General features: G+C 41.2%; 1 protein-coding gene across 1 annotated transcript; it reads right to left on the bottom strand.

Annotated features, from left to right (window-relative positions):
* Positions 1 to 661: 661 nt before the first annotated feature.
* fam204a (family with sequence similarity 204 member A) lies at positions 662 to 18932 on the bottom strand. Its single transcript, XM_080507115.1, has 7 exons — positions 18612 to 18932; positions 18323 to 18407; positions 18093 to 18126; positions 16841 to 16943; positions 15123 to 15212; positions 1691 to 1800; positions 662 to 1489 (listed from the first exon to the last, which is right to left on the bottom strand). Exons 1-7 carry the CDS (start codon positions 18825 to 18827, stop codon positions 1438 to 1440), a joined length of 690 nt encoding a protein of 229 aa, XP_080363241.1. The 5' UTR covers positions 18828 to 18932; the 3' UTR covers positions 662 to 1437.
* Positions 18933 to 21179: the final 2247 nt, after the last annotated feature.

Consider the following 21179-nt stretch of genomic DNA (forward strand, 5'->3'; position numbering starts at 1 on the left):
TTAAGCTCCAAAAAACTTAAGAATTGGCCTCAAAAGTGTGCCTCCCTTTATCCTGCTAATGAAGCGTTTCTGACGTTTCCCAAACTCCTCAGTTAAGATATATTCTTCATAGCAATCATCAAAGTGGAGAAATCCCCCCCCCCCCCTGTTGTACTTTGATGTGCTTAATGCAGTTTTAACTTGCGTCTCATTACAGAGATAATTAATAGTTTAATTAGCACCAATGCTCACCAACTGACAGCGACTCAGGCACGGTCATGTGACGGTAAATGATACAAAAAAAAAAACAAAAAAAAAATACAAAAATCAGCCTATCTTGGTTTCTTACACTCAGGTATTTTGTATCATAATTGCCTACAAACTTTTAATGCTGAGGTTTTTTTTTTTTTTTTTTTTTTAACTTTTAACTAATTCAGCCGATGCAGCAAAGCTACCAGCAGACAAAGTGCCCAAAATATGTGCAAATGCAAACAACTTAGGTGGATTAATTTTAATTCTTATTACCTTGAAGCAAAGCAATCATTTTCTATGGTTTGGGAAGAAAAAAAAAAAAAAAAAGACGCATTATGAATAAAAGTAATTATCTTCCTTGTGCTTTTTTTTGCGTGCTGTTTGCAATTAACACTTCTTGGGATCTGAATGAGCATTTTAGAGGTGTCGAGTGGCTGCGGAGGCTACAGATAAAAAAAAAATGAAAAGGAGAGAGGGAGAGGGAGGGAAAAAGATCAAAGTGGTGGCGGGAGGAATCGATGGCTTTCAGACGAGTTTGCAGATGCTGGGGAGAGCTCGTCGCACAATGCGAGGAGCGGGTGGAGGCTTTGAGAAACGGCGCGTGCCTCTTGTTCGGCGCCGGGGAAACAATGGTGCGTCTCCCGGCATGGGCCGGGGCCAACAGCAAAGCCTCTGTCTCAAACTTCCAGTTTACGACCGCTCACAACAGTTTACCGCGGCCAAATTTCATTTTCTACTCCCAAATCCTATCGCACATTATCCTGTACATTGCATTAGAGCCCTAATCTTTCTTTTCTCTTCCTCAGAAGAAGAAAGGAGCGCCTCCATGATTAACCCACTTTACAGCAATAAATAAACGCATCATCCAGTAATGTACACCAGATTTAATTTGAAGGGGGGGGGGGGGGGGGACGCTCAAATCACTGAAATGTAATGAAAAATAACACAATGCAGACACCAATGGGCGCCTTAGGAATTAATTTGAATACCCCATCTCTCTTCTCGTCCCTGCATGGGGTTTTTTTTTCTCTCCCTCTCTCCGCCAATCGTATGACTTTCACTGCCTCACATGCTGCTGGTGTAAAGTCTTCAAAATATACAAGAAGAGAAATATGATCATTTCGTTAAAAAAAAAAAGAATTCTTTCATCAAATTAACTAGGGGAAAAAAAATAATCCAGTCTTGCTGGTTTTCAATCCACGTGCGTCACATGAAGCCCATGTTGCTTTTGGTTTCCCATCGTTGCTTCGCCTCAAACCTGCAAGATACAAAGAAAAAAATCAAAAACGTGGGACCCTTTATGAATACATTTCTAGCTGTCAACTTCAATCACTGCACGAGCCATCATCCAAAGTCCGACTAATTCGTGCTTCGGCAACCCTCCGTGGAGGCTGTGCTTGAACCCCGGGTGTTGCGCGTGGCAGATAGGACGGCGCGAGGACGGAGACAGACGTCGTACCCCCAGGCTATTTGCTTCTTCCTCTTCTGCGCTGCCCTCAAAGCTTCCTCTTCCTGTTTGCGTTGCACAAAGTCACGGCAATCAGCGGCTTGAGCGATTTTCACAGCCATCTATTTCGAGGCAGACAGAGGAGAGGCCCATTAGAGGATGGAAATCAAGTGTGAGGCAAGGAAAAGAAGAAAAAAAAAAGAAAGGCTTTCTGATGTGAGAGGGAGGTTTTCCTCCTCCACACCAGACAGCTAAAGCCTGAACGACACCGGGATGCAACACCAACCTGCCGTTTAGATGCTTTGACGTGGCAGAATTTGATGTTACGACCAGGGGTGAACGACATATATCATTTTGATGTGTTAGTAATGTACACTGCAGATCTAATTCTGAAATAAAACTCTAAACAACACTTGGTGTGACAACTGGTTGTCTTAATGTGACGCCACGTTTAGGATGTTTCACCCTTAAATACATCTGAAGAAATCAGAGTCTCATTGCGTCCACACAAAAACAACATGAAGTTTAAAACAAGCATTAAGGAGTAGGGGCTCCCTGTGATCAGGTTTACGTGATTTAAGACCAGATACAAGAGGTATTTTAGCTTGGATTCACTCGGCTTTGTCATCTTTTTCTTCTGGGTTCATGATGTTGAGTTGAGAGATCTGATAGAGCTGTAAAGCTTTAGGACACTGAAGGTCCACTCCTGGCTGCATGCTTGTCAGGCGTTCAGATTAATCCAGTGACTTCTTCACGATGGATAACGGTGTAAACGTCCATATAGGGACGACTACTTTAAGGCTTGGGGGGACATTTTTTTGAAAGAGTTTATGTCGAATGACTGAATTCGGAGAGTTCAGAGCTCTATATAGTCTAATTAAGGTTTACAAAACTGCGAGACGGAACATTCGGTTTTGATATGTTTCAACGTTAATCTAATCTTATACTTGAGAGCAAGAACATTTAGGTATCTCACGCCTGCAAAACATTTTTAAAAAGATTTCGACATTTCATGAAAAAATTGACATTCTTGTTTGTTAAAGTTTTCTAGAATTGCTTATGTGTCGCTACTGAACTGAACATTTTTAGACAGAACAGAGTAATCCAAATACCTTAATCAGGAACCTCACTCTTAAAGCATGTTAAAACAACTAAAGAATAAGTGACCAATAACAAAGACTGCAAGCAAAGTGCACAGAAAATATATTTTACGTGAAAATGATATCACAGTGATTTTTACAGTGTGTGTTATCATTATTTTACTTGTATTGGAAACAAAGTTATATCTCAACAAAAAGAGATGCAGTGCAAAACCATGCATGCAACAAAATATAAAGACTTGTCAGGTGTCTTATTAGCAGGAAAAAAGATACTGATCTCAGTCCAAATCATGTTTTCTGTACAATTTCCATCTGTGAAATATGTGAATGGAGCCGTTTCCTGACTTGTGTGCAGAGTTCCCTTGCTTGTGAACTTGTGGGCGCCGCCCCTTTAAATGAACGACGCTGAACGACTTCACGCGGCTCCACCCACACCTTACGTCGCTCGTGCAAATGGCGTATATCGCAATTCAGGTGTCTGCCTTTTGTGCAACTTGTCACATTTGTAAACGAACTCCGAAATCACACCGACTATTAACACGGGCTCACTTTTAATTTATCGGACTGATACCGAATTGTTTGTTAAATGATTCAAATCAGCCGATTCCAACATAGCGAAGGATATATTGTGCGTTCCTACAAAGAAGAATGAAAATGTGTGTTTCTATTTACATCTTCAATCCTACGAACTTGATATAAACCACAACATTCACGAGATCGTAAACGTCCCTTTAGAAGTGAAACATTAAGGAGAAAAGAGAAATGGTGTTTCCACTGTGTGGATTTTTTTTTTTTTTTTTTAATTCAGGAGTGGGAGGTAAAGCGGCACATACTGAAGCTCCAGAAATTATACAGGCATTGTTTTACTCAAATTGTTGTTGTTTTTAAGCTCCTAGTTTTCTCTGCCCACACAGAAATTGCCTTTTTTTTTTTGTCCTCTTTTTGAAATTAGCCAATAATCGAGTTAAATAAACCAGCGAGTAACAATGTTAAGTTCCCCCCCCCCCCCCCCCGTTCTCTGAAATGTTGCAGTGGCATTTTGTTTCCCACTTGAAGCCGACGTAAAAAGAGTTTTGTGTTTGCTGTTATGCAGGCAGAAATCTGAAGTGAAGAGAATGACCGTGACTGCAAGAGGCAAACAGTGAAATCCCAGGGAAGACATGTGTGTATTGTGAAGCAGAATAATCCCAATAACCCCAGTCACACTGAAGCGCGGGAAACAAAGGGGAAAAAACCCTGCCTCCTCTTTCACTCCGGAGATAGGTTTATTATTCAAGCAACGGCGACCTTTGATAAACAACTTGGAACAATTTCACCGAACCTTTGGGTAATTCGCTGTAATATTCAGAGGACAATCGGGGGAAGAGAGAGTCTTAAGGTAATGAAGAAATGTGCCACCACTGTGCCACTTGGAAAGAAAAAAAAAAAAAGACCTGCTGGAGAAAAAAAAAATGTTTCAATTATAATTAAGTGGGATAAACTTTATTAGAAAGACTGAAACTAAAATATCTCCTAATGCATGCTGGGATTAAGCAGGTCAGAGCGAGCAGGCAGGAAAAATTAAACTCTAAAGGCTTTTTATCACCATATTTCAGGAACCAAGGGTGTAAAATGTTCTAATTTGGGATACATTAAAAGCCATAAAGGTCTTTCAAAAAGATTAATGGTACTTTGCTTGGATTTAAGATAAGGGCTTCGGCTGGCTGCAAGTGCTGGGCTCTGGCTGGGCCCTCAAGGCATTCATCTATACAGTCACTGGAAGATTTGTGAAAGCCTCTGCATAACCTGGAGCGTACGCGCTATGACAGTCCTCCAGTTCTTTTGCCATTTTATAGGTTTTAAATTCCTCAAATCGTGTTTTTTCTTCTTCTTTTTTTTTTTTCTTCCTTCCTCGCGATTGCTCAATCATTTGCTGGCGATCCCTTGCAGATAAAACCACTTCAGGGTGTCCGTCCCCTGCCCCCCCCCCCCCCCCCCCCACCTCCCTGCTGGAGTGATGTCGGTGCTAAATGCTCCAGAGTGGCGCCGATGCACGCTGCGATTATGAAGCGCGCGTTTATTAAATTGTTGACAAATCCGAGAACAGCTCCTTCTCTCCGGGTTCAGAGTTAAAGGGGGGGGAGAAAAGAAACCCCACATTGGCTCATTCTGGGGGTGAATCAAACGAAGCTGCATGCTGCTAAATGGTTTCATTTAGAGATTTACAGACAGAGCCCCCCCCCCCCCCCTTTTTTTTTTTCCGACAGAAGGATTACCCACATTAACCTGCTCTCCTGTGGGGTTGAATTTGAAATGCAAAGGGTCTTGGAAACACCCCTCCCGACATTCCAAAAGCAAAATTAAAAGCCACCTCTATGGCCGGTATTTCCTCCACATTTTAAATTCACAACATACCCTTTTACTGTATTTAAAGCATTAAAGGTCTTTAATTTCCCTCTTTTTTTTTTTATCAGTTCAGTCTACACTGCACTGATTGTCTTTACTGGGGCTCAACATTAATGTCAACCAAGTTACCTAGGAGACAGAACAGATCAAAGAGACAAAAAAAAAAAAAAAAAAACCCTCAAATGTCTGATTAATCAAGCCTGCAAACAGCTTATTTCTTTTAGCCTGCATGCAAGTATGAAAATGAGATTCCGAGAGCAGTACATTGTGCAGATTTGTTCATTCTTATCTGAACAAAGCCAGCGGCAGCTTATTTCATGGATCACTGGCACTGTCAGCGCCGTGGCGCCGAGCAGGTGACGGCTCCTCTTTCTGTGGCGAGAACAAAATTAGCAAAAAGTCGGCACAAATTAGCCTCTCATATTTTCCGTAATATGACATTATTTTTCATTTACTTTTTTGATCCACTTTTCAGGATTTTTTTTTTCCTCCCTCCCTCCCTCCCTCTCTCCCCCTTTGCGTGCATCTTAGTGCCAAATCCTTTCACATCAGAGGCTGCTGGAAAAAATAAGAATGGAGGTACAAAGCCGGAATAAAGGCAGGAGGCAGGAAACCTCCTGCGTTCTTTTGTTTATGTGGCTCCTAAACGGCAATTCTTCCCACTTCACCACATATTAATGTACAATTAAGTGTCCATCACGGGCGCGTTTCTGTGTCTGGTGTTGTTCTCGCTCTCTCTTGTGTGGCCGGTGGACAAGCGCTGCTAAAAACAAGGTTTATTCACTGGATTAATTCTCTGACCTTTGGAAGATTTGAAGGCAGGAAAAAAAAAAAAAAAAAACATCCCGCACAATGCTGGCACTGCAGCAGCAGCAGCAGCAGCAGCAGCAGCTTAAGGCCACTAGGAGGGTTAAGTCAATAGTGCCGTTTTCTGTTCATTCATGTTCGGGTCGTCATGGAGATTCAAGTTGGAGACCCAAACATGGGGCCTCGACATAGCAGGGGGAAAAAAAAAAAAAAAAAAGAAGAAGAAAATTTTAGCTTAGCTGAGGTGTAAACCATACACGAGGCATTTCAAGTCTATACTAATAGCATTTCCCCCACTTTCTTTTCATTTGTGTTTCATTGCATCATTTCACAGGCCTTTGGTAAATGAGTAGCGCGGGGATCACACACACACACACACACACATAAAAAAAAAAACCATAAAACAAAAAAAACATTGTGGCAATTAAACAGCAAGTGCAAAAAGACAATAGTTGAATGAAAGATGAGCAAAATACGTCTCCATGTGGATAAAGTGTTAAAGCTCCTATTAACAATATGAAATAAATGATGGCTTTAAGGAAGAAATGGCCTTAAACCCATTCATAAATTTCCTATCCAGGAAGCCTCTTCCAATTAAAACGTGTGAGAGGTGGATTAACAAGGGCTATATGGCTTTGCCTCGCTAAATCACCTCCCCGAGCTGCTCTGCTGCATTTGACGTGTAAACGATTAATGACCAGCCTAATTCCCTTATCACACTACCTTAATGCCTAAATAATGTGGCCTTAGTCAACTTTGGAAAGCAGGGCTGTATAAGAAAGGAATGAATATCAGATTAGGCAGCTTGCGTGTTATTTCAGCATAATTTCTTCGGACCGAGGCGGAGAGGGGGAGAGGACAAACTCCTGCTGCAAAAAACCTGAGAGCCGCAGAGACACTGGGGAGGTCAAAGGATCGAGGGGTCAATCAATACCACCCATATCGCATTAACAAGGCGGGAATACAAAGTTTCATCCTGGCAGTTCGCTTTAAAATCCTCTTAAGTGGAGTGATATAGTGGAGTAAACACAAAGGATGCTTCTCGCCGAGGATCAGCTCACACACCGCCGCTTTCAGCCAGTTTCAAGGACTCTACAGATTATTCCCCCGATAAACTGTTAGAACGGGGCAGTAAAAAAAACAAAAAACCTGCAGACACGTTCTGAAATCCAACCAAAGCCACAGGACGCACAGATTGCAGAGAGTTTAGGATCCGTCACGTGGGACAATAGGGAGGCAGATAAGTTCTTATTCCGATTCATTTCTGGGTCAAAACGTCTCGCAGTTCTCTTGATCTCAGTGGAACGGAGAGTTATCAAAGAAATAATCTTGCATGAAGTCGCAAAATCTGATGTTATGTTGGACTTTCTGAAGAATCCCACGTGAAAAGGTTTGCGTTTTCTCTTTGGGACCGGTGAACAACACAAAGCTTTGCTGGAGGCTCGTCAGAGGCCAAGATCTCATTAACACGATGTTTCAGGCAAACTCGTCGTTTTTGTTGCAGAAAAGTTTCATGTTTTTCAGAGAAACGCTCTGAAATCGATGTCCGTCCACACTGCAACAATGTAGTTTTCATGTCGTGCCACTAGTGGGTGCTGTTGCCATGACACCCTGAAGGCAAACATTGTTCTTATTCTCCACCTACTGAGCATGTGCAGAACTACTTCTGGTGCACATGCGCCACTGCAGTGTTTCCACGGAGACAGACTCCAAGCATTTTTGAAAAGTTCCACCTTCTGAGCCGTTTCCAAAAAGTTGCATTTCCAATGGCTGCGACCACTTTTGTTGTGTAAACAAACATCCAAAAAGGGGTTTTAGCGTTTTTACTTGATAGTTAAAATTCAAGTCCAACTTTAAGTTGTTGATTTAAGTTGTGGATTATTATTAAGTGCTCCATGTGGCCTTCAATGGTTATTTAATCGCCTCAGCAATGGCTGCTTCACTATTCTCCTCAGAAACGGCGTGTAGTGTGAAAGGGTAGACGATTACAATGTCACTGTTTCCATCGTAACACTGATTCCAAACATCTTCCCGCTGCCGCGTTCCCACTAAGTTTATCGCTGGTCTTCGGGGCGGCCTCAGAAGAGCTTTTTGTAATCTTGCCTCCACTTTGACAAACAGAATTACATGGCAAGCAAAAAGAAAGCCACTCCAGGGAAAGGGAAGAGTAGAAGAGCCGTGTCTCCAGCTCTTTTTTTTTTCTTTTCTTAATAATCTGATGCAAGATACACATGACATGTCATCTTCAGGGAGTCGACTGCGTAAAAAAAAAAAAAAAAAAAATCACAAAAAAAATCCAAAAGTTCGCCTGCTTTGTGCACACGCCATTATCTCTCCTCTTCTGAGTAGGGTAGGCTTATTAGCAAGCTTTGAACTCACACTTACAATAATATGCCATCAACAGTTTTATAAGCTAATTAGAAAAAACAGTTTAATTAATGAGTGACTGGCAATAAAATGGCAATCATGAAAAAAGAAACCGAGGGTGCTAAGCTTCCACTACCACCAATTAGGGCCTAATTACAAACAAATTATATATGTGTTTTGCTGTGGGCTTTAATTTAAAAAAAAAAAAAATGGCTTTAATTAAAAGAGAAAACATGCTAATTAATTAAACAGCACACAAATCTACATTGAAAAGTATGCTTTGTCTATCAAGTAATTAATGAAATACAATAATCCAAATGAGATTCCCAGGCATTTGATAAAAGCTTAGTACCCATTTCAAAATCCATTTCAAAATTAATGGGCGAAAATTTAATGTGAGTCATCCGGAGATACAATAAAAGTTCATTCAGTGATAAATTGCTTATGCTGAAGGAAAAACGAACAAAGAGGAGAGTTTCCCTAAACTCTGTGCGAGGTGGCCCGAGGGGTGGGGTGGGTGGTGGTGGTGGGGGTGGGGGTAGAGCCAGTCTGTCTCTGATGTAGGGCGGAGAGAGTCAGCATCTGATAGTGCTCACTTTCCACAAAAGCCCTGCTCATTAATTTTTTTTTTGATTACAAACACGGGGCACAGGCAGGAGGAAGGTGGTGGGAATAAAGAGGGGAGGGAAGGAAAAAAAAAAAAAGGTGTTAAATAACATAAATATCATGAAACAGTCTTAGTTCAGCTCTTTGTTTCAACTAAGCCACCATGTCTCCTCTGACAAAATGCCGCGCCACCTTTGTTTCACAGCATTTAAGCGAGGCTTTCCAAAGGGTAGATTTCAAGGACAGTGGAGCTTCTTCTTCTTTTTTTTTTTCTCCTTCCCCTCCCTTTCAGCCGCTGCTTCTATTGAAATTCAAGCGGGAACATAATGAGGGATAATGTAACCGTCTGCATGTTCAAAAGCTACGGAAACCATAAATGCTTCCAGTTAATACATATTCATATGGCTAATTATATGACCCAACTATTATGAAAGAGAGCTTTAACTAATCAGGTTAATCGCTTGCAAATTGGCATTTAACAAAAAAAAAAAAAAAACGAGGGTCCACACAGGCTCTGGTCATAGATGAAACTACACATCTGAATATTCCCCTTTTCTTTTGGCAAAAACAGCAAAAAATAAAAAAAAGAGGAGGTTGAAATATATTTTTCACAAACAGTTGAGGGTATTAGTTAAACCTCAACTGATTACAAACAATGACTTCCCTTCTGGACCTGTGTGTTCATGTAAAGTGACCAAATTCAGATTGTTATGAGACACAGGCTGGATAAGCAGCAAATGCGTTCTGATATTTTGGACGCAGGTGTCATTCATATGTGGAAATCGATCAGATATGCACCAATGTGACTGTCGTGTACCCAGGCTGGTCAGATTTTAACACTGACTCTGTATCGTCAACAAATCTGCGACCATCTCGCTGATTGTGTCGCATCGATCCGGCACAGTGGTCAATTGAAGAGGTCACGTGACTCCGCAGTGTTTTGGGAGAGGAGGAAGACATTTCAGCATAAGATGCAATCGTGGCTTCTTCTTCTTTTTTTTTTTCCCTCCTTCTTTGCCTAAAACTCCCTGTAACGTTTGACGAACTTCTCAGGCGCCGCGACATGAGCATCAAACTTGTGTCATTATCCATTTTTCTGTCGAGAGATTGGTTGAGAAGCAGCTGTCGGTAAGCGCAAGCGCGAGGATCTGATATGGGTCATAAAAATATGTGCAACTGCACAGTCAGAAAAGTCGGATTTCGACAACAAATTCGATTTCCAGACTTGCAGCCATAGTGGTGGACGGGCCTCAGCGTAGGGGGCGCCAGAGAGATGAAGTAAAAACAATCGGTGGTGTTGCTGATATGATACTTTGTGCTAAAGCTTGTAACTCCAGGCTTACATGGTAGGAGAGGGGAGCGATTAAAAAGACACTAAGCCAGACACTGTTATTTCTTATTCTTTAAGTCGGCTCCAAACAGGACTGTGTTTGCAGTCAGCCGTCATCTGAACACATCTCAGCCACCGACATGACGACTGTGACGTTGGTGCAGAAGTTAGTAATGCCAATCGGCAGGAAATGGGATCGAGATAGCGCACAGTAAGCAGATCTTAACGTGAAAATTCAAAAACAGAAATAGAAACAGTATTAAATGTATCAATGTTTTGGTATCCAGAGTTTCTCTTTGGAGGATTTTTTCCAAAAACACCAGGCAGAGCTTCAGCGCCATGAGGCTGCATGTATTCTCCTCTAAAGCTGCATCAACACCTCAATGTTCATTATAATGTCAGTGTGAACACACTGGTTCTTTACATCATTTCACTTTTTTTCCTACACCAAAGAGAAGAAAGAAGACCTTTTAGGCAACGCACAACATGCTTCTTTGTATTTGGGGCCAATTGTCAGAGGCCAGCAGCAATCCTTTCTACTCCCACTGTTCGGTAGCTTCTGGAAATGGACCCGACTCCTCCTGTTGTATGAGACTGGAGAGAGTTTGTGTTTTGAAGTGGTAATGTCACTAATAACTGTGATGAATGCTGTGGGGGAACTGCGAGCTCTAACAAGGCATGACGGTCTTTTGTAAAGAAATGTACCCACTTACTGTATATACAGTTTCAAAACAACTCAAAGGTTAAAAAAAACAAAAACAACAACAAAAAAAAGTCACATGAAAGAAATATCGAAATCCGTCGAAGCAGCTTTTGCTTTGTTGAGTTGATCTGGATCCTCTTGATTGGTGTGGCACTAAATTCTCTTTCAGAAAATAATTTGGTTTAAATTAACCGACAAAAAGACTCTTAATCCAATAAACTACTCCATTCAATAGGATGGAATCTGCCACAAAACAATGGCACATTGCATATGGTGTTCCACAGGGATCGATCTGAGAAGCCTTTATTTCCCTGCCATGTTGCCTGTGGATTAGTTAGTGTATCGAAAATAATGTAGTACAATGCAAGAGAAGGCGTAAAGCAGAAGGATTATGTAACACTGGTCACATTAAAATACATTAAATTTAAGATCTCTTTAAAAATCCTGGTTATTTACTGTGAAACGGCCTAAATTTTGCTGCAGGTGTTTCTTGGGATATACATTTATTTTAACATAAAAGAAAGTATAAAATAATTTGAATATGATGCGACAAAAGAGTGTTTCTGAAGTATGAAGACTGACGAGTGTGTTCACTCTTACTTATGTTGTTGACATGAAATAAAATTCAACCCAACCGTTTCAAAAAATAAATGTATGAACTGCTCACAAATCCATAATAACAATAAAAACCTTCACTGGAAAAAAAAACCCCAGCAGCATTTATCAGTGAGAAAAAAAAAACGATAAACAGACTCGTGAAGGAGTAGCTGAAAAATCATTCTGTCAGGACGTGAAGCGCTGGATGCTATCGAGCCTCCTGACAGCCTCTAAACCGCTCCTACTGTATGTGTCAGTCACTCCATGTTATGCTAATTACAGAATTAATTAGCTCATATGCAAGTTGCTGCAGTGTAAAATAATGTGCAGTAATCAAAGGATGGAGACCCAGGCTTCTTAATTGGAGGACTTGCACCTTTTAATCTACCGAACTACTTGGACTGCTTTAGAGGCGAGAAGGTTTTTACATTATTTGGCGTCTTCCGGGGCTTGTGAAAGGAAATCTAAACGTGCCGAGGAAGAGCCACAAACGCGTCTCCTATTGGTGTAGTTTAAAGGAATGCATCAGGCAGCTTTGTGTGGGCAATGTAGACATTATTATATTTTGTTACCTAACAGGGGATGAGATGTCTTTTGCTCTTTCACACCCTTTTGCGGTGGAGGTAATTTAAAAAAAAAAAAAAAAAGAAAGAATGAAAAGAAAAGAAAAGCCGTCTCTGTGAATTAATCTAAAACAAAGACTTTCAGCCTTGGGAGATGTTTAAAAACTGTAATGAGAATAAAAAAGCTCAACCTGCAGTATCCAAGCAGCATGTCTCAGAAGTTTGACAGATGAAAGAGCAACATATCTCCGCATTTGTAAGGAGCCTTCAAAACAGGTTTTTACCAAATTGTTTTAATGTTTGGATTAGAGGAGGGGGGGGAAGAAAGAAAGTGGAGCAAACGGGAATCATTAATTGATTTGAAGGAAGCTCAAAACGGCAGCAACAAACAATTTTTGTCTCATAAAAAGGGAAAACGGTGACAGCAAGCCCTCTATCTTGCCTCCATTTCCCTTTGCTCGGAGCAGATAAGTGGGAATCCGTTAGATTGAGGATGGAAATACACTGAAACATTGTCATCCAACGTGTGCACGCATTTTCTTTACAAAACAATGCCTGGAGGGACAAACAGGCCTCTTTAGTTCTTCACAGCTGTCGCAATGCTTTTGCATTTCTCACCAAGAGGACCTGCTCCTATTCTTCAAGTGAAAAGCCTGCCACAATCATGTCGAGGTGTTATGACCGTAAACAAATTAAACATCTAAGCCACTGCGTGCCAAATGAGCCACTCAATTATAACCTTGAAATTGATTCTGGCCACAGCGGAGATTATTGATCCTCTAAATGTTTGTCACCCTGCTCCTGTCAAAAGTGTGCAGGAACACAGTAAACAAACACGCCGCTCTTAATGCTATCTGCACTACAGGCTGCATCATTTAAGATGTACCATAATCCTTTCCAACTGATTCGCGGGGCCTGTAAATATTTTTGGCTTTAAGCTTCTCCGTCCTCCGTTCGGCACGCCGCATGCTGGACCGCCTCGCGCTTCCTCCGCGTCCAAAAGTTGACGCATCGCAACTTTGCCTCACTTTAGGGTTTTGTGGGATTTTCTAAATGGTCAATCCTATACTCTCTTGAAGGGAAGTTATCGCTGCTAAACAACGAGCGGCGGCTGCCAGGCGGCTGTCACGTCCCATCACGGTTCTGGCAAGACGCAAGGCAGGTGCCAGGGAGGCGAGCACCTCGGCTCAGGCTAAAAACCAATCCACCGCCGCTCTAAGAGGCTTTCTGGAAGCACGGTGCAGGTGCCACTCACGACGGCTTTCGTTTAACTCCGCCATATCTGACCACGCTGCTCGTGTTAAGGCGAGAATGTGGAAGGTCTCTTACGCACGCCGACATGCCGGGACGCCAATGAAGGGTCCTGCTCATCCCTCAAACCCAGAACCGTGATTAAGGGGACACTTGTTTTATTGTCATCTTTCTTAGAATCTGTTTGGATGACAGAACATCCCGTAATCGCGGGTTGATCTTTTTTTATTTACACCCACTTTACACCAGCTCAGTCGTGGGGTCCCGGAGCCAATCCTGGGTTAAAGGTGAAGATGGGACACACTCCGGACGCGTCTCCATCACAGGACAGACACGGACTGTCAGACAACCACACCAGTAGCAAAGGTGCTATTTGCATGTTCTCCCTGTGCATGTGGCGATTTCCTCAAACTCCACAAAGAAGGACAATGACACAGCCGTGTTTGGCCTTAGCTGTAACTGAGAGGTGAATTAAGTTAAAAAAACCAACAAAAAAAACATCCATTCACAACCTTTGATTTGTCTTTCTGAAGATTCCCGGACTGTTTGCTCGTTGAGGTTTCATATTGAGCATACAGACTATTTAACTTTCTACCAAAAGACCAATACGAAGGAAATCCAGGATAAACTACAGAGGCATCTTAAAGAGGTCGAACGATTCAACATGCATAACTGGGAGTTTGTCGCGTTACATCTCTACGTACACCTGTGCTTAAAAAAGAACAAAAACAAAAAAGAACGCGAGTGGACTGAAAAACATGAACTTCATTTTCCGCTGATCTGAACTGCATGTAAACAGGTGAGATCATTACACTTCTCTTATAATTATGAGTAAACAGACTTTTGTGTGTCCATGTAAACCAGAAAAAACAAGCTATTGTTCCATGTTTCTCTTTGTCGAGAAGTTTTCAGCTAAAATATAAAGAGTTTACAGTGTCTTGGAACAACCACCCATTTAAATGTGTCGGATGAAGACTTTGAACCGTAGATTTCTGTTTTTAATGTTGAACATAAAGAGAAAAAAAAATTAAACTGTGGGTAGAAAATAAATTAAAATGGATTTCAGAGTGAACCAGTTACCCTCCCACTTTGCAACTCCACTGAAATCCAGGGCCGACATTAAAACCTGAGCCTGCAGTATGTTCCATCTTTGTGCTGCCGCTATTATTAAATAGGAAAAAGGAAGGGAAAAAAAAAAACGCTTATGTGATGCTGATGTGATGCTGTAAGCAACTCGCATCATAAAACAAAGAAGTTTAACTTTGATGCTCAAAGTGCGGCTATTGCCCCAGTGGAGGAGTAACACTGCCGCTCTGTCTTTTTAACCACAATTATATGTGTGTGTGGGCTACATTTTATGCTAAATTAGTTTGAAACCACTTGATCCTTGATGCCTGCCAAGACGGTTAGGTACAAAACTTCAGGCACTGCATTTAGGGACATGTACACTTCAAAGGTATGAAACTCTTACCTGGAGAATGATTTAACAGTTGGCTTGAAAGCAATGTACCCTTCATTAAAAAGCAGAGCCAAAAGTCCTTTAGACACTGCCGCACTTCAAAACTAAGGGGAGGGCTTTCCATTAACTCAATGGAAAAGGGCTGCAGGACTGAGTGGTGGCTGTCTGCGTGTGTTTTTGTTCCTCTATGTCTTTGCGGCAGAAATGGCCACGGATCCATTAGCCTGATTTGTCACAGCGGGAGCACCCCAAAGATCTCTTATCAGCACAACGTACCTCTCGAGTGGCGAGTCTGTCGCTCATCTCCTCCGCCTTTGCAATGTCCCCTTCAGCTATGGCCCTCTCTATGCTCTTTTCTAGGCCGGACTGCAGAGGAGGGGGGGAAAAAATTCAGATTTTTTTTTTTTTTTTTTGAAATAGGGGTAGAGAGAGAGAGAGAGAGAGAGAGAAATCAAAGAGTAACTTCAAAAGTCCCCAGGGCCTTATTTTTAATATGATTGCCATTACTACAAATATGTAGATTTCGCTTCACAAATGAAAACCTTTCTGATTGGATATTAGCGGGGAAATCTTAGAAATGCTACAGGAGATTACCAAACATAAATGTGACTCTTTAATTACACATTTCCATTACAGGCCTAAGCAGAGGGAGGGTGGGGAGTGGGGGGGGGGAGGGGGGGTGCAGAGGAGCCCCCTGGTTACTGATGGCAAAGCAGTTCCACTGTGATGAGCCTATCTGAGGGAACTGAGCACCAATCTTTAGTCCCCAAAAATTCCATTGTGGTAAATGAAATTCACTGGATATGGGAGTGCAATTATGAATGTGTCCCCTCTGATGTAGGAGTACAGAAATAATGCAATAATGTTTGGAAATCCAGTGAAACAATTTTCTCTGTAATCGTAATTGACGGGACATTTCGATATTCTATATGGTTCCTTTATACTGCACGTTAAGTGAAGCTGACAGTGATGAAGCCTGACACATGATCTCAATTATCTTCGACGCTATCTCACAAATAAAACTGACGGATTAGCGTCCTTTGTGTTTAGAGTTTAAAGGTCAGAGATGAAACGCAGCAAGGCATAATAACGGCATCTGGCAGCTATGATAGTTTTTCCTCAAACAACTGCAAGAAAGGCCAATCAGAATTATGATGAATGAACATTTTCTGCAATTAATATATATATATTAATTACAAGGATCTGCATTTGAGGGATGAAGGAGCCCTTCATTATGTTGATTTGACAAGTTCTGTTTTATTCAGCTTGTTAATCTTTTTTTTTTTTTTTTTAATCCCTTCATAGTTTGGCCTGTTCAAAAGGGGACAAAAAAAAAATCTGCAAAAACTCAATTTTATGCTACTCAGAGATAAATTAGGCACAAAATACTCCAAAATAATCATTAAAGGGATTTCAAATTGAAATGAGAACAGTTCCTATTCACTGGGTCCGTTATAATGTTCATCAAGCCTGCAAATATTTTTGCTTTATTGGCAATTTGCAAGCCCTTGCAGAAAATGTTCATTCATCGTTAAGTGTCGAAATGTATTCAAATGGGAGAAAGTTTAGTTTTAATTCCTCTGATTATGAATTCCACCGAAGTAGCAGCACATGGCTGTCTATTACTGAACAATCACAGAGGCTGCGCCGGGGTGCTCTAACCCTCTCCGCTGCTGTCAGGCAAAGCTTAGATTTCCATTAGAGTTTTTGCACGAGAGGAAAAAAAACCTGCATCTTACTTTAATCTGAACCACGCCGGCAAGGAGATTCATGCTAATCTTATCACTGAAGGTAGCTGAACATAATCCCTAATATTCCTCTCAGTGTCAGGTAGAGTTGCTGAAAGAACTCTTCTAATCCATATGTCATATCTTGGAAAACAATGAGAAGATACAGTGGCGAGGAAACACAATAGGCATGGAGGTGTTACTAACAGCTACGGCAGACACAGTATTAAACCTGTAAAAGATAAGTTGGAAGGCAGCCTTTGTTACCTTTGGAGGAGGTTTGGAACACGCGGGGGGTTGAAATCGATCATTTACACCAAAATACTGCGTAAGCCCATCCCAGTGCTTCTCTTGCTCCTCCTGATGCTCCCTGCTCACAGAGAGAACGTTTTAATGTCCGTGTACCTCAGCCTAACAGAACGGTAATGTAGGAACAGCAGTGTCCAGCCTCGGAAGGAACTTTAGTTCTGTCGTCAACATAAAAACCGATCTGCATGTTTTTTTTCATACTTAATGATTACAGAATTCCTAGATATAATTCAGCGGAGTCACATTTCAGTTCTGTCATCATTCTGGTGATTATTGTCCAGAGACATGAAGATCTCTGCTCTGTTCATTCTCGACAAAACACATGCTGTAGAGAATGGATTCAAAAGCAATTATCATCATGACGTAGGTCAGCATAGTATTAAAACAATTTACCAGGGATGAGAATAAACACTATTATATGCTTTAAAGACAATATAATAACAACTTACAATATGATTAGTTATGGTGTGACAGATTGAACTTGATCGAGACAAATATGTGTAGAAATTGCAAAAACAAAACCTACCAGTATAAAACAATATTTTACTGCTGCTGTTACATGTCAAAGTCTTGGTTCTTTCATTCATTGTTGTGAAAGAAATAGATGAAGATGATGAATGAAAGCAGGTGTTCAGTAACAATCCTGGACCTATATGTTGGTCAGGAATCATTGATGTTATAAATTCCTGCATTGCTCAAATAAAAACAATGTTTGTTTCCAAAGAGGCCATTTTGGAGCGACCTTGAAAAAGATTCTGAGACATTATTTTACAGCAGTCTGACCAATGAGCATTGTGATCTTTTAGGCTACTCAACTATATTTAATTTGGTCTCTAACACATGTTAAAACCCCAAAGGAAATCCTTCCATTACTGGTTAAGAAAACATATCAGCATGTTTTACTCTTTTCAGGCCCTTTTTGAGAAAAGTCTGAGTTTGGTATTCAGAAAGACTGACCAGCATTGTTAAATTCCATTGCAATCAGACAGTACATCTCTTTATATATTTATTTCTGGCCATAGTGGCCTGTATACTTCTATCCAGCTTGTTTTAAGAGCCAGCCAACAGTGACGTATAGATACGTTTCTGTTTTCATTGCTGGCAATAGTTATGGTTTATAATTCACTGTAGATATTTGCAGAGAATTTGTTCATTGCGATGCTTTTATTTGTATACAGTGTGCAGAGAAGAGCTCACAGGTTGCTTGTACCTTTTCTCTGTGGGTTCCTCCTCACTCCTTGTGCCTGTTAATACACACAAATAAAACATTAATGAAAACTTGTGCAGATCAGCACTAACTGAGCAAAAGTATTTGTATTTCAGAAGTGTTTACTAACAAAGGAAGACTCTTTGCTTTAAAATAAATATTAATTCATATATTTCTGTATAGAAAGCTTGTGCCAGCAACATCTAGCATTGACTTCCAAACAATCTCTGTACCTTTCTTGTGTCGTCTTCTTTTTCTTTTTCTGGGGATCTTCACATCTTTAATCTCATCTTTCTTCTTCCTTAGATCCTGGAATTTCTTAAAGACAGCAAGCAATTTTATTTCAGAGGATTTTCAGTGGATTTGCTGTGGCTTACTAACTCTAATAACGCTTTTAAATCATGCATTGCACAGTGAGAGTGGTTGTTAGCTGAGGATGAAGCAGGGCTGGAGATGCTACAGGTGAGGCGACTATAAACAATGCCACGTTGATCGTCGAAAGCAGCTTGGAGCTGAACATACTTGCCACATGTCCTGGGATATGCCAGGCAGACTGCAGGACGGGGAATATTTGTCCGGATCACCAGCTGAGTGAGTGGACGGTGCTCCCGCATCTGGACCGCTGTTCTCCGTCGCAGCGGATCCAAATTCAGCCTTCCTCTCCGCCTCTTCATCCTCCTCGTCCTCCGGACTGAAGTCGTCTTCCGTCACACCTTTGGGTAGCAGTCCGCTGTACATACCGAGTCTTCAGTTGTTTGAGTTTGTATTGTACACTAATTTGTCATTTTAATGTTAAAAAATGTCCCAAAAAATCTCAAAACCATGAGAGATAGACAGGAGCAGCCTGACATTTCCGGGTAAACACTGTGACGTACCAGTATGAGAGCGCTGATTGGCTGATAATTTGTGACACGCTAGCCAATCAGAGCTGGGTTAACTTAAATTGGACGAGGTTGTAACACAGGCGCCCATTGGATGTCGTGTTTGAACGACGTCTACCAAGTTTGTGTGTTTATTTTGGTCAACAGAGCCTTTTAGTGTAATTCATCCCTCTCCGCGACGTTTTAGGTTATAATTAATGGATGACACACGTTTTCCCCAGTCAGTCTGAGCACGTGAAAAGCAGGCGCTGCGGAGCATTTCTAATTGAGGTGAGGCGGGCTGGTGACAGGTCCGTGAATTACCAGGAATCATTCAAATGTTAACCTATATTTGTGTCATGTTCTCGCAGAGATAAGCTTCCCTCTATGACCAATGGTTCGCAATTTGCTGAAAGTGCTCTGGGCATTACATTATTATTAGAATGATTAGCATGCAAATCTTGTATCGCCCGTGGCACTGGCACAGGCATCTACCCTTAAATTGCTCTTTCACACTCATTCACATTAGTCTTTCTTTTGGTTGCATCTTATTGCAAGACCTGTAATATACATAAATTACAGCCTGGATTGTGTGTGTGCCATATGAATGCAGCCTCAATGGGAGACCTATAACACCACAGTATACATTGAAAGTTGAATAGTCCAGCTCAGGCACAGTGGACATTGTTGAGTTAGTGGAAATGACAGAAATACCAATGGAGGAGCAGTTCCAGGTGTATTTAAATATATCATTTATTGTATTCTTCAATGTTGAAAAATATATGCTGAAGTGGGTAGTATTGCTTGTTAATAAACTGATTATTTGTCGATCATTAAATTAAAAACCTTAAAAGATGTTCTTAGTAAAAATGTGATTGATTCTCGCTTGTTAAAATTGGTGTTATTTTTCTAATTTTGTGTCCATCTATCTATTTTCTATAAAGCTTCATCCTGCAGGGTCACAGGGCACTGGAGCACAATCCCAGCTCACCATGGGCGAGGGCAGGATACACCCTGGACAGGTCTCCACTCCATCGCAGGACAAACACACAGACACACAACTACACACACTCACATTCACGTTGTGTGTGTGTGTGTGTGTGTGTGTGTGTGTGTGTGTGTGTGTGTGTGTGTGTGTGTGTGTGTGTGTGTGTGTGTGTGTGTGTGAGGTTTAACTCTAACCACTGCAACATCTCATTTTGAGACTGTTTAGGAAAATCTTGGGTTAGTGTGAATACATGTAAAAAAAAACAATTCAGGAACTTAAATATGAACAATTTTATAATTTAGACATAATACAATGTGTTTGAATAAACATGAAACCTTGAAATCCAAGCATGTCTGATGAATAAAAATGAAACCAGACAGCTTTCAGCTCGGCCCCTGTGCGTTAGATATATCATAAAACAAATAAATGTGAAGTCCTTGATCTCTCCTTGACCTTCCTGTAGGCTGAGATTAAAGTTTTATCCAGTTCAGTTTGGCAAAAACGCCGCTCATATTAAAGTTGACTGATAAGGCTTACGCTATATTGAATGTCATCGTGTGCACACGCAAAATCTCTATCTCATCCTCTGAAATATGCAACCATTAACTGCTATCACTCACTCAGCATTATCGGGACTTTAATTACGCGTGTGACAAGTCGACGGGCACGTCAGTGTCTGAAGGTAAACGAGAGCCACAAAAGTCTGCTGGCGCTAAACAATTTTGGCATTACAGGTCTGAATAGTTTCCTTATTGATTACTCGACTTTGTGTTCTATTTCACACTTGAATTAGCGTCTCACATCCATCTCCCAGTGTCTTCCTCCCTCTTTGGTCCCCCCCCCCCCCCCCCCCCCCCCCCCCCCCCCCCCACACACACTTCTTTCTGGCATGTGCTCCAGTTCATTATTTCTGTCATTTCTTGGTAATTTGGAGTTGGCTGTTTAAAACTTAGAGCCTCTTATTAAGTTTTGGCCATGGTGGATAAGAGGCAGGACTGTAAGAGCACAGAGATAAACTAATCATCTTAAAACCCTAATTATTAGTATCTTACTGTGACAGACTGTTTTTGCGAGCCAGCCAAATTGAGCCTCAAATGAGGAAAGGCATATCTGTGGAAGTGGTAATAATTTTAAGTCATCTCGATCTGGCTTGGTGTGGCAGAATTCATTAGTGCAGATTAGCACTGTGTGTACAAAGTAAATGAGATATCTAATAGCAAACGTGGAGGTCTGGGGAGTCTT

This window comes from Blennius ocellaris (genome assembly GCF_963422515.1).
Source record: "Blennius ocellaris genome assembly, chromosome: 13".
NCBI lineage: Eukaryota > Metazoa > Chordata > Actinopteri > Blenniiformes > Blenniidae > Blennius > Blennius ocellaris.

Excerpts from the sequence above, each read along its gene's own strand:
- fam204a (XM_080507115.1), bottom strand. The coding sequence starts at position 18,827 with ATGTACAGCGGACTGCTACCCAAAGGTGTGACGGAAGACGACTTCAGT. Across the intron at positions 18,127-18,322 it reads AAGAAGACGACACAAGAAAG|GCACAAGGAGTGAGGAGGAA; the intron begins GTACAGAGATTG and ends GTGTATTAACAG. Across the intron at positions 1,490-1,690 it reads AAGAAGCAAATAGCCTGGGG|GTTTGAGGCGAAGCAACGAT; the intron begins GTACGACGTCTG and ends TGTATCTTGCAG.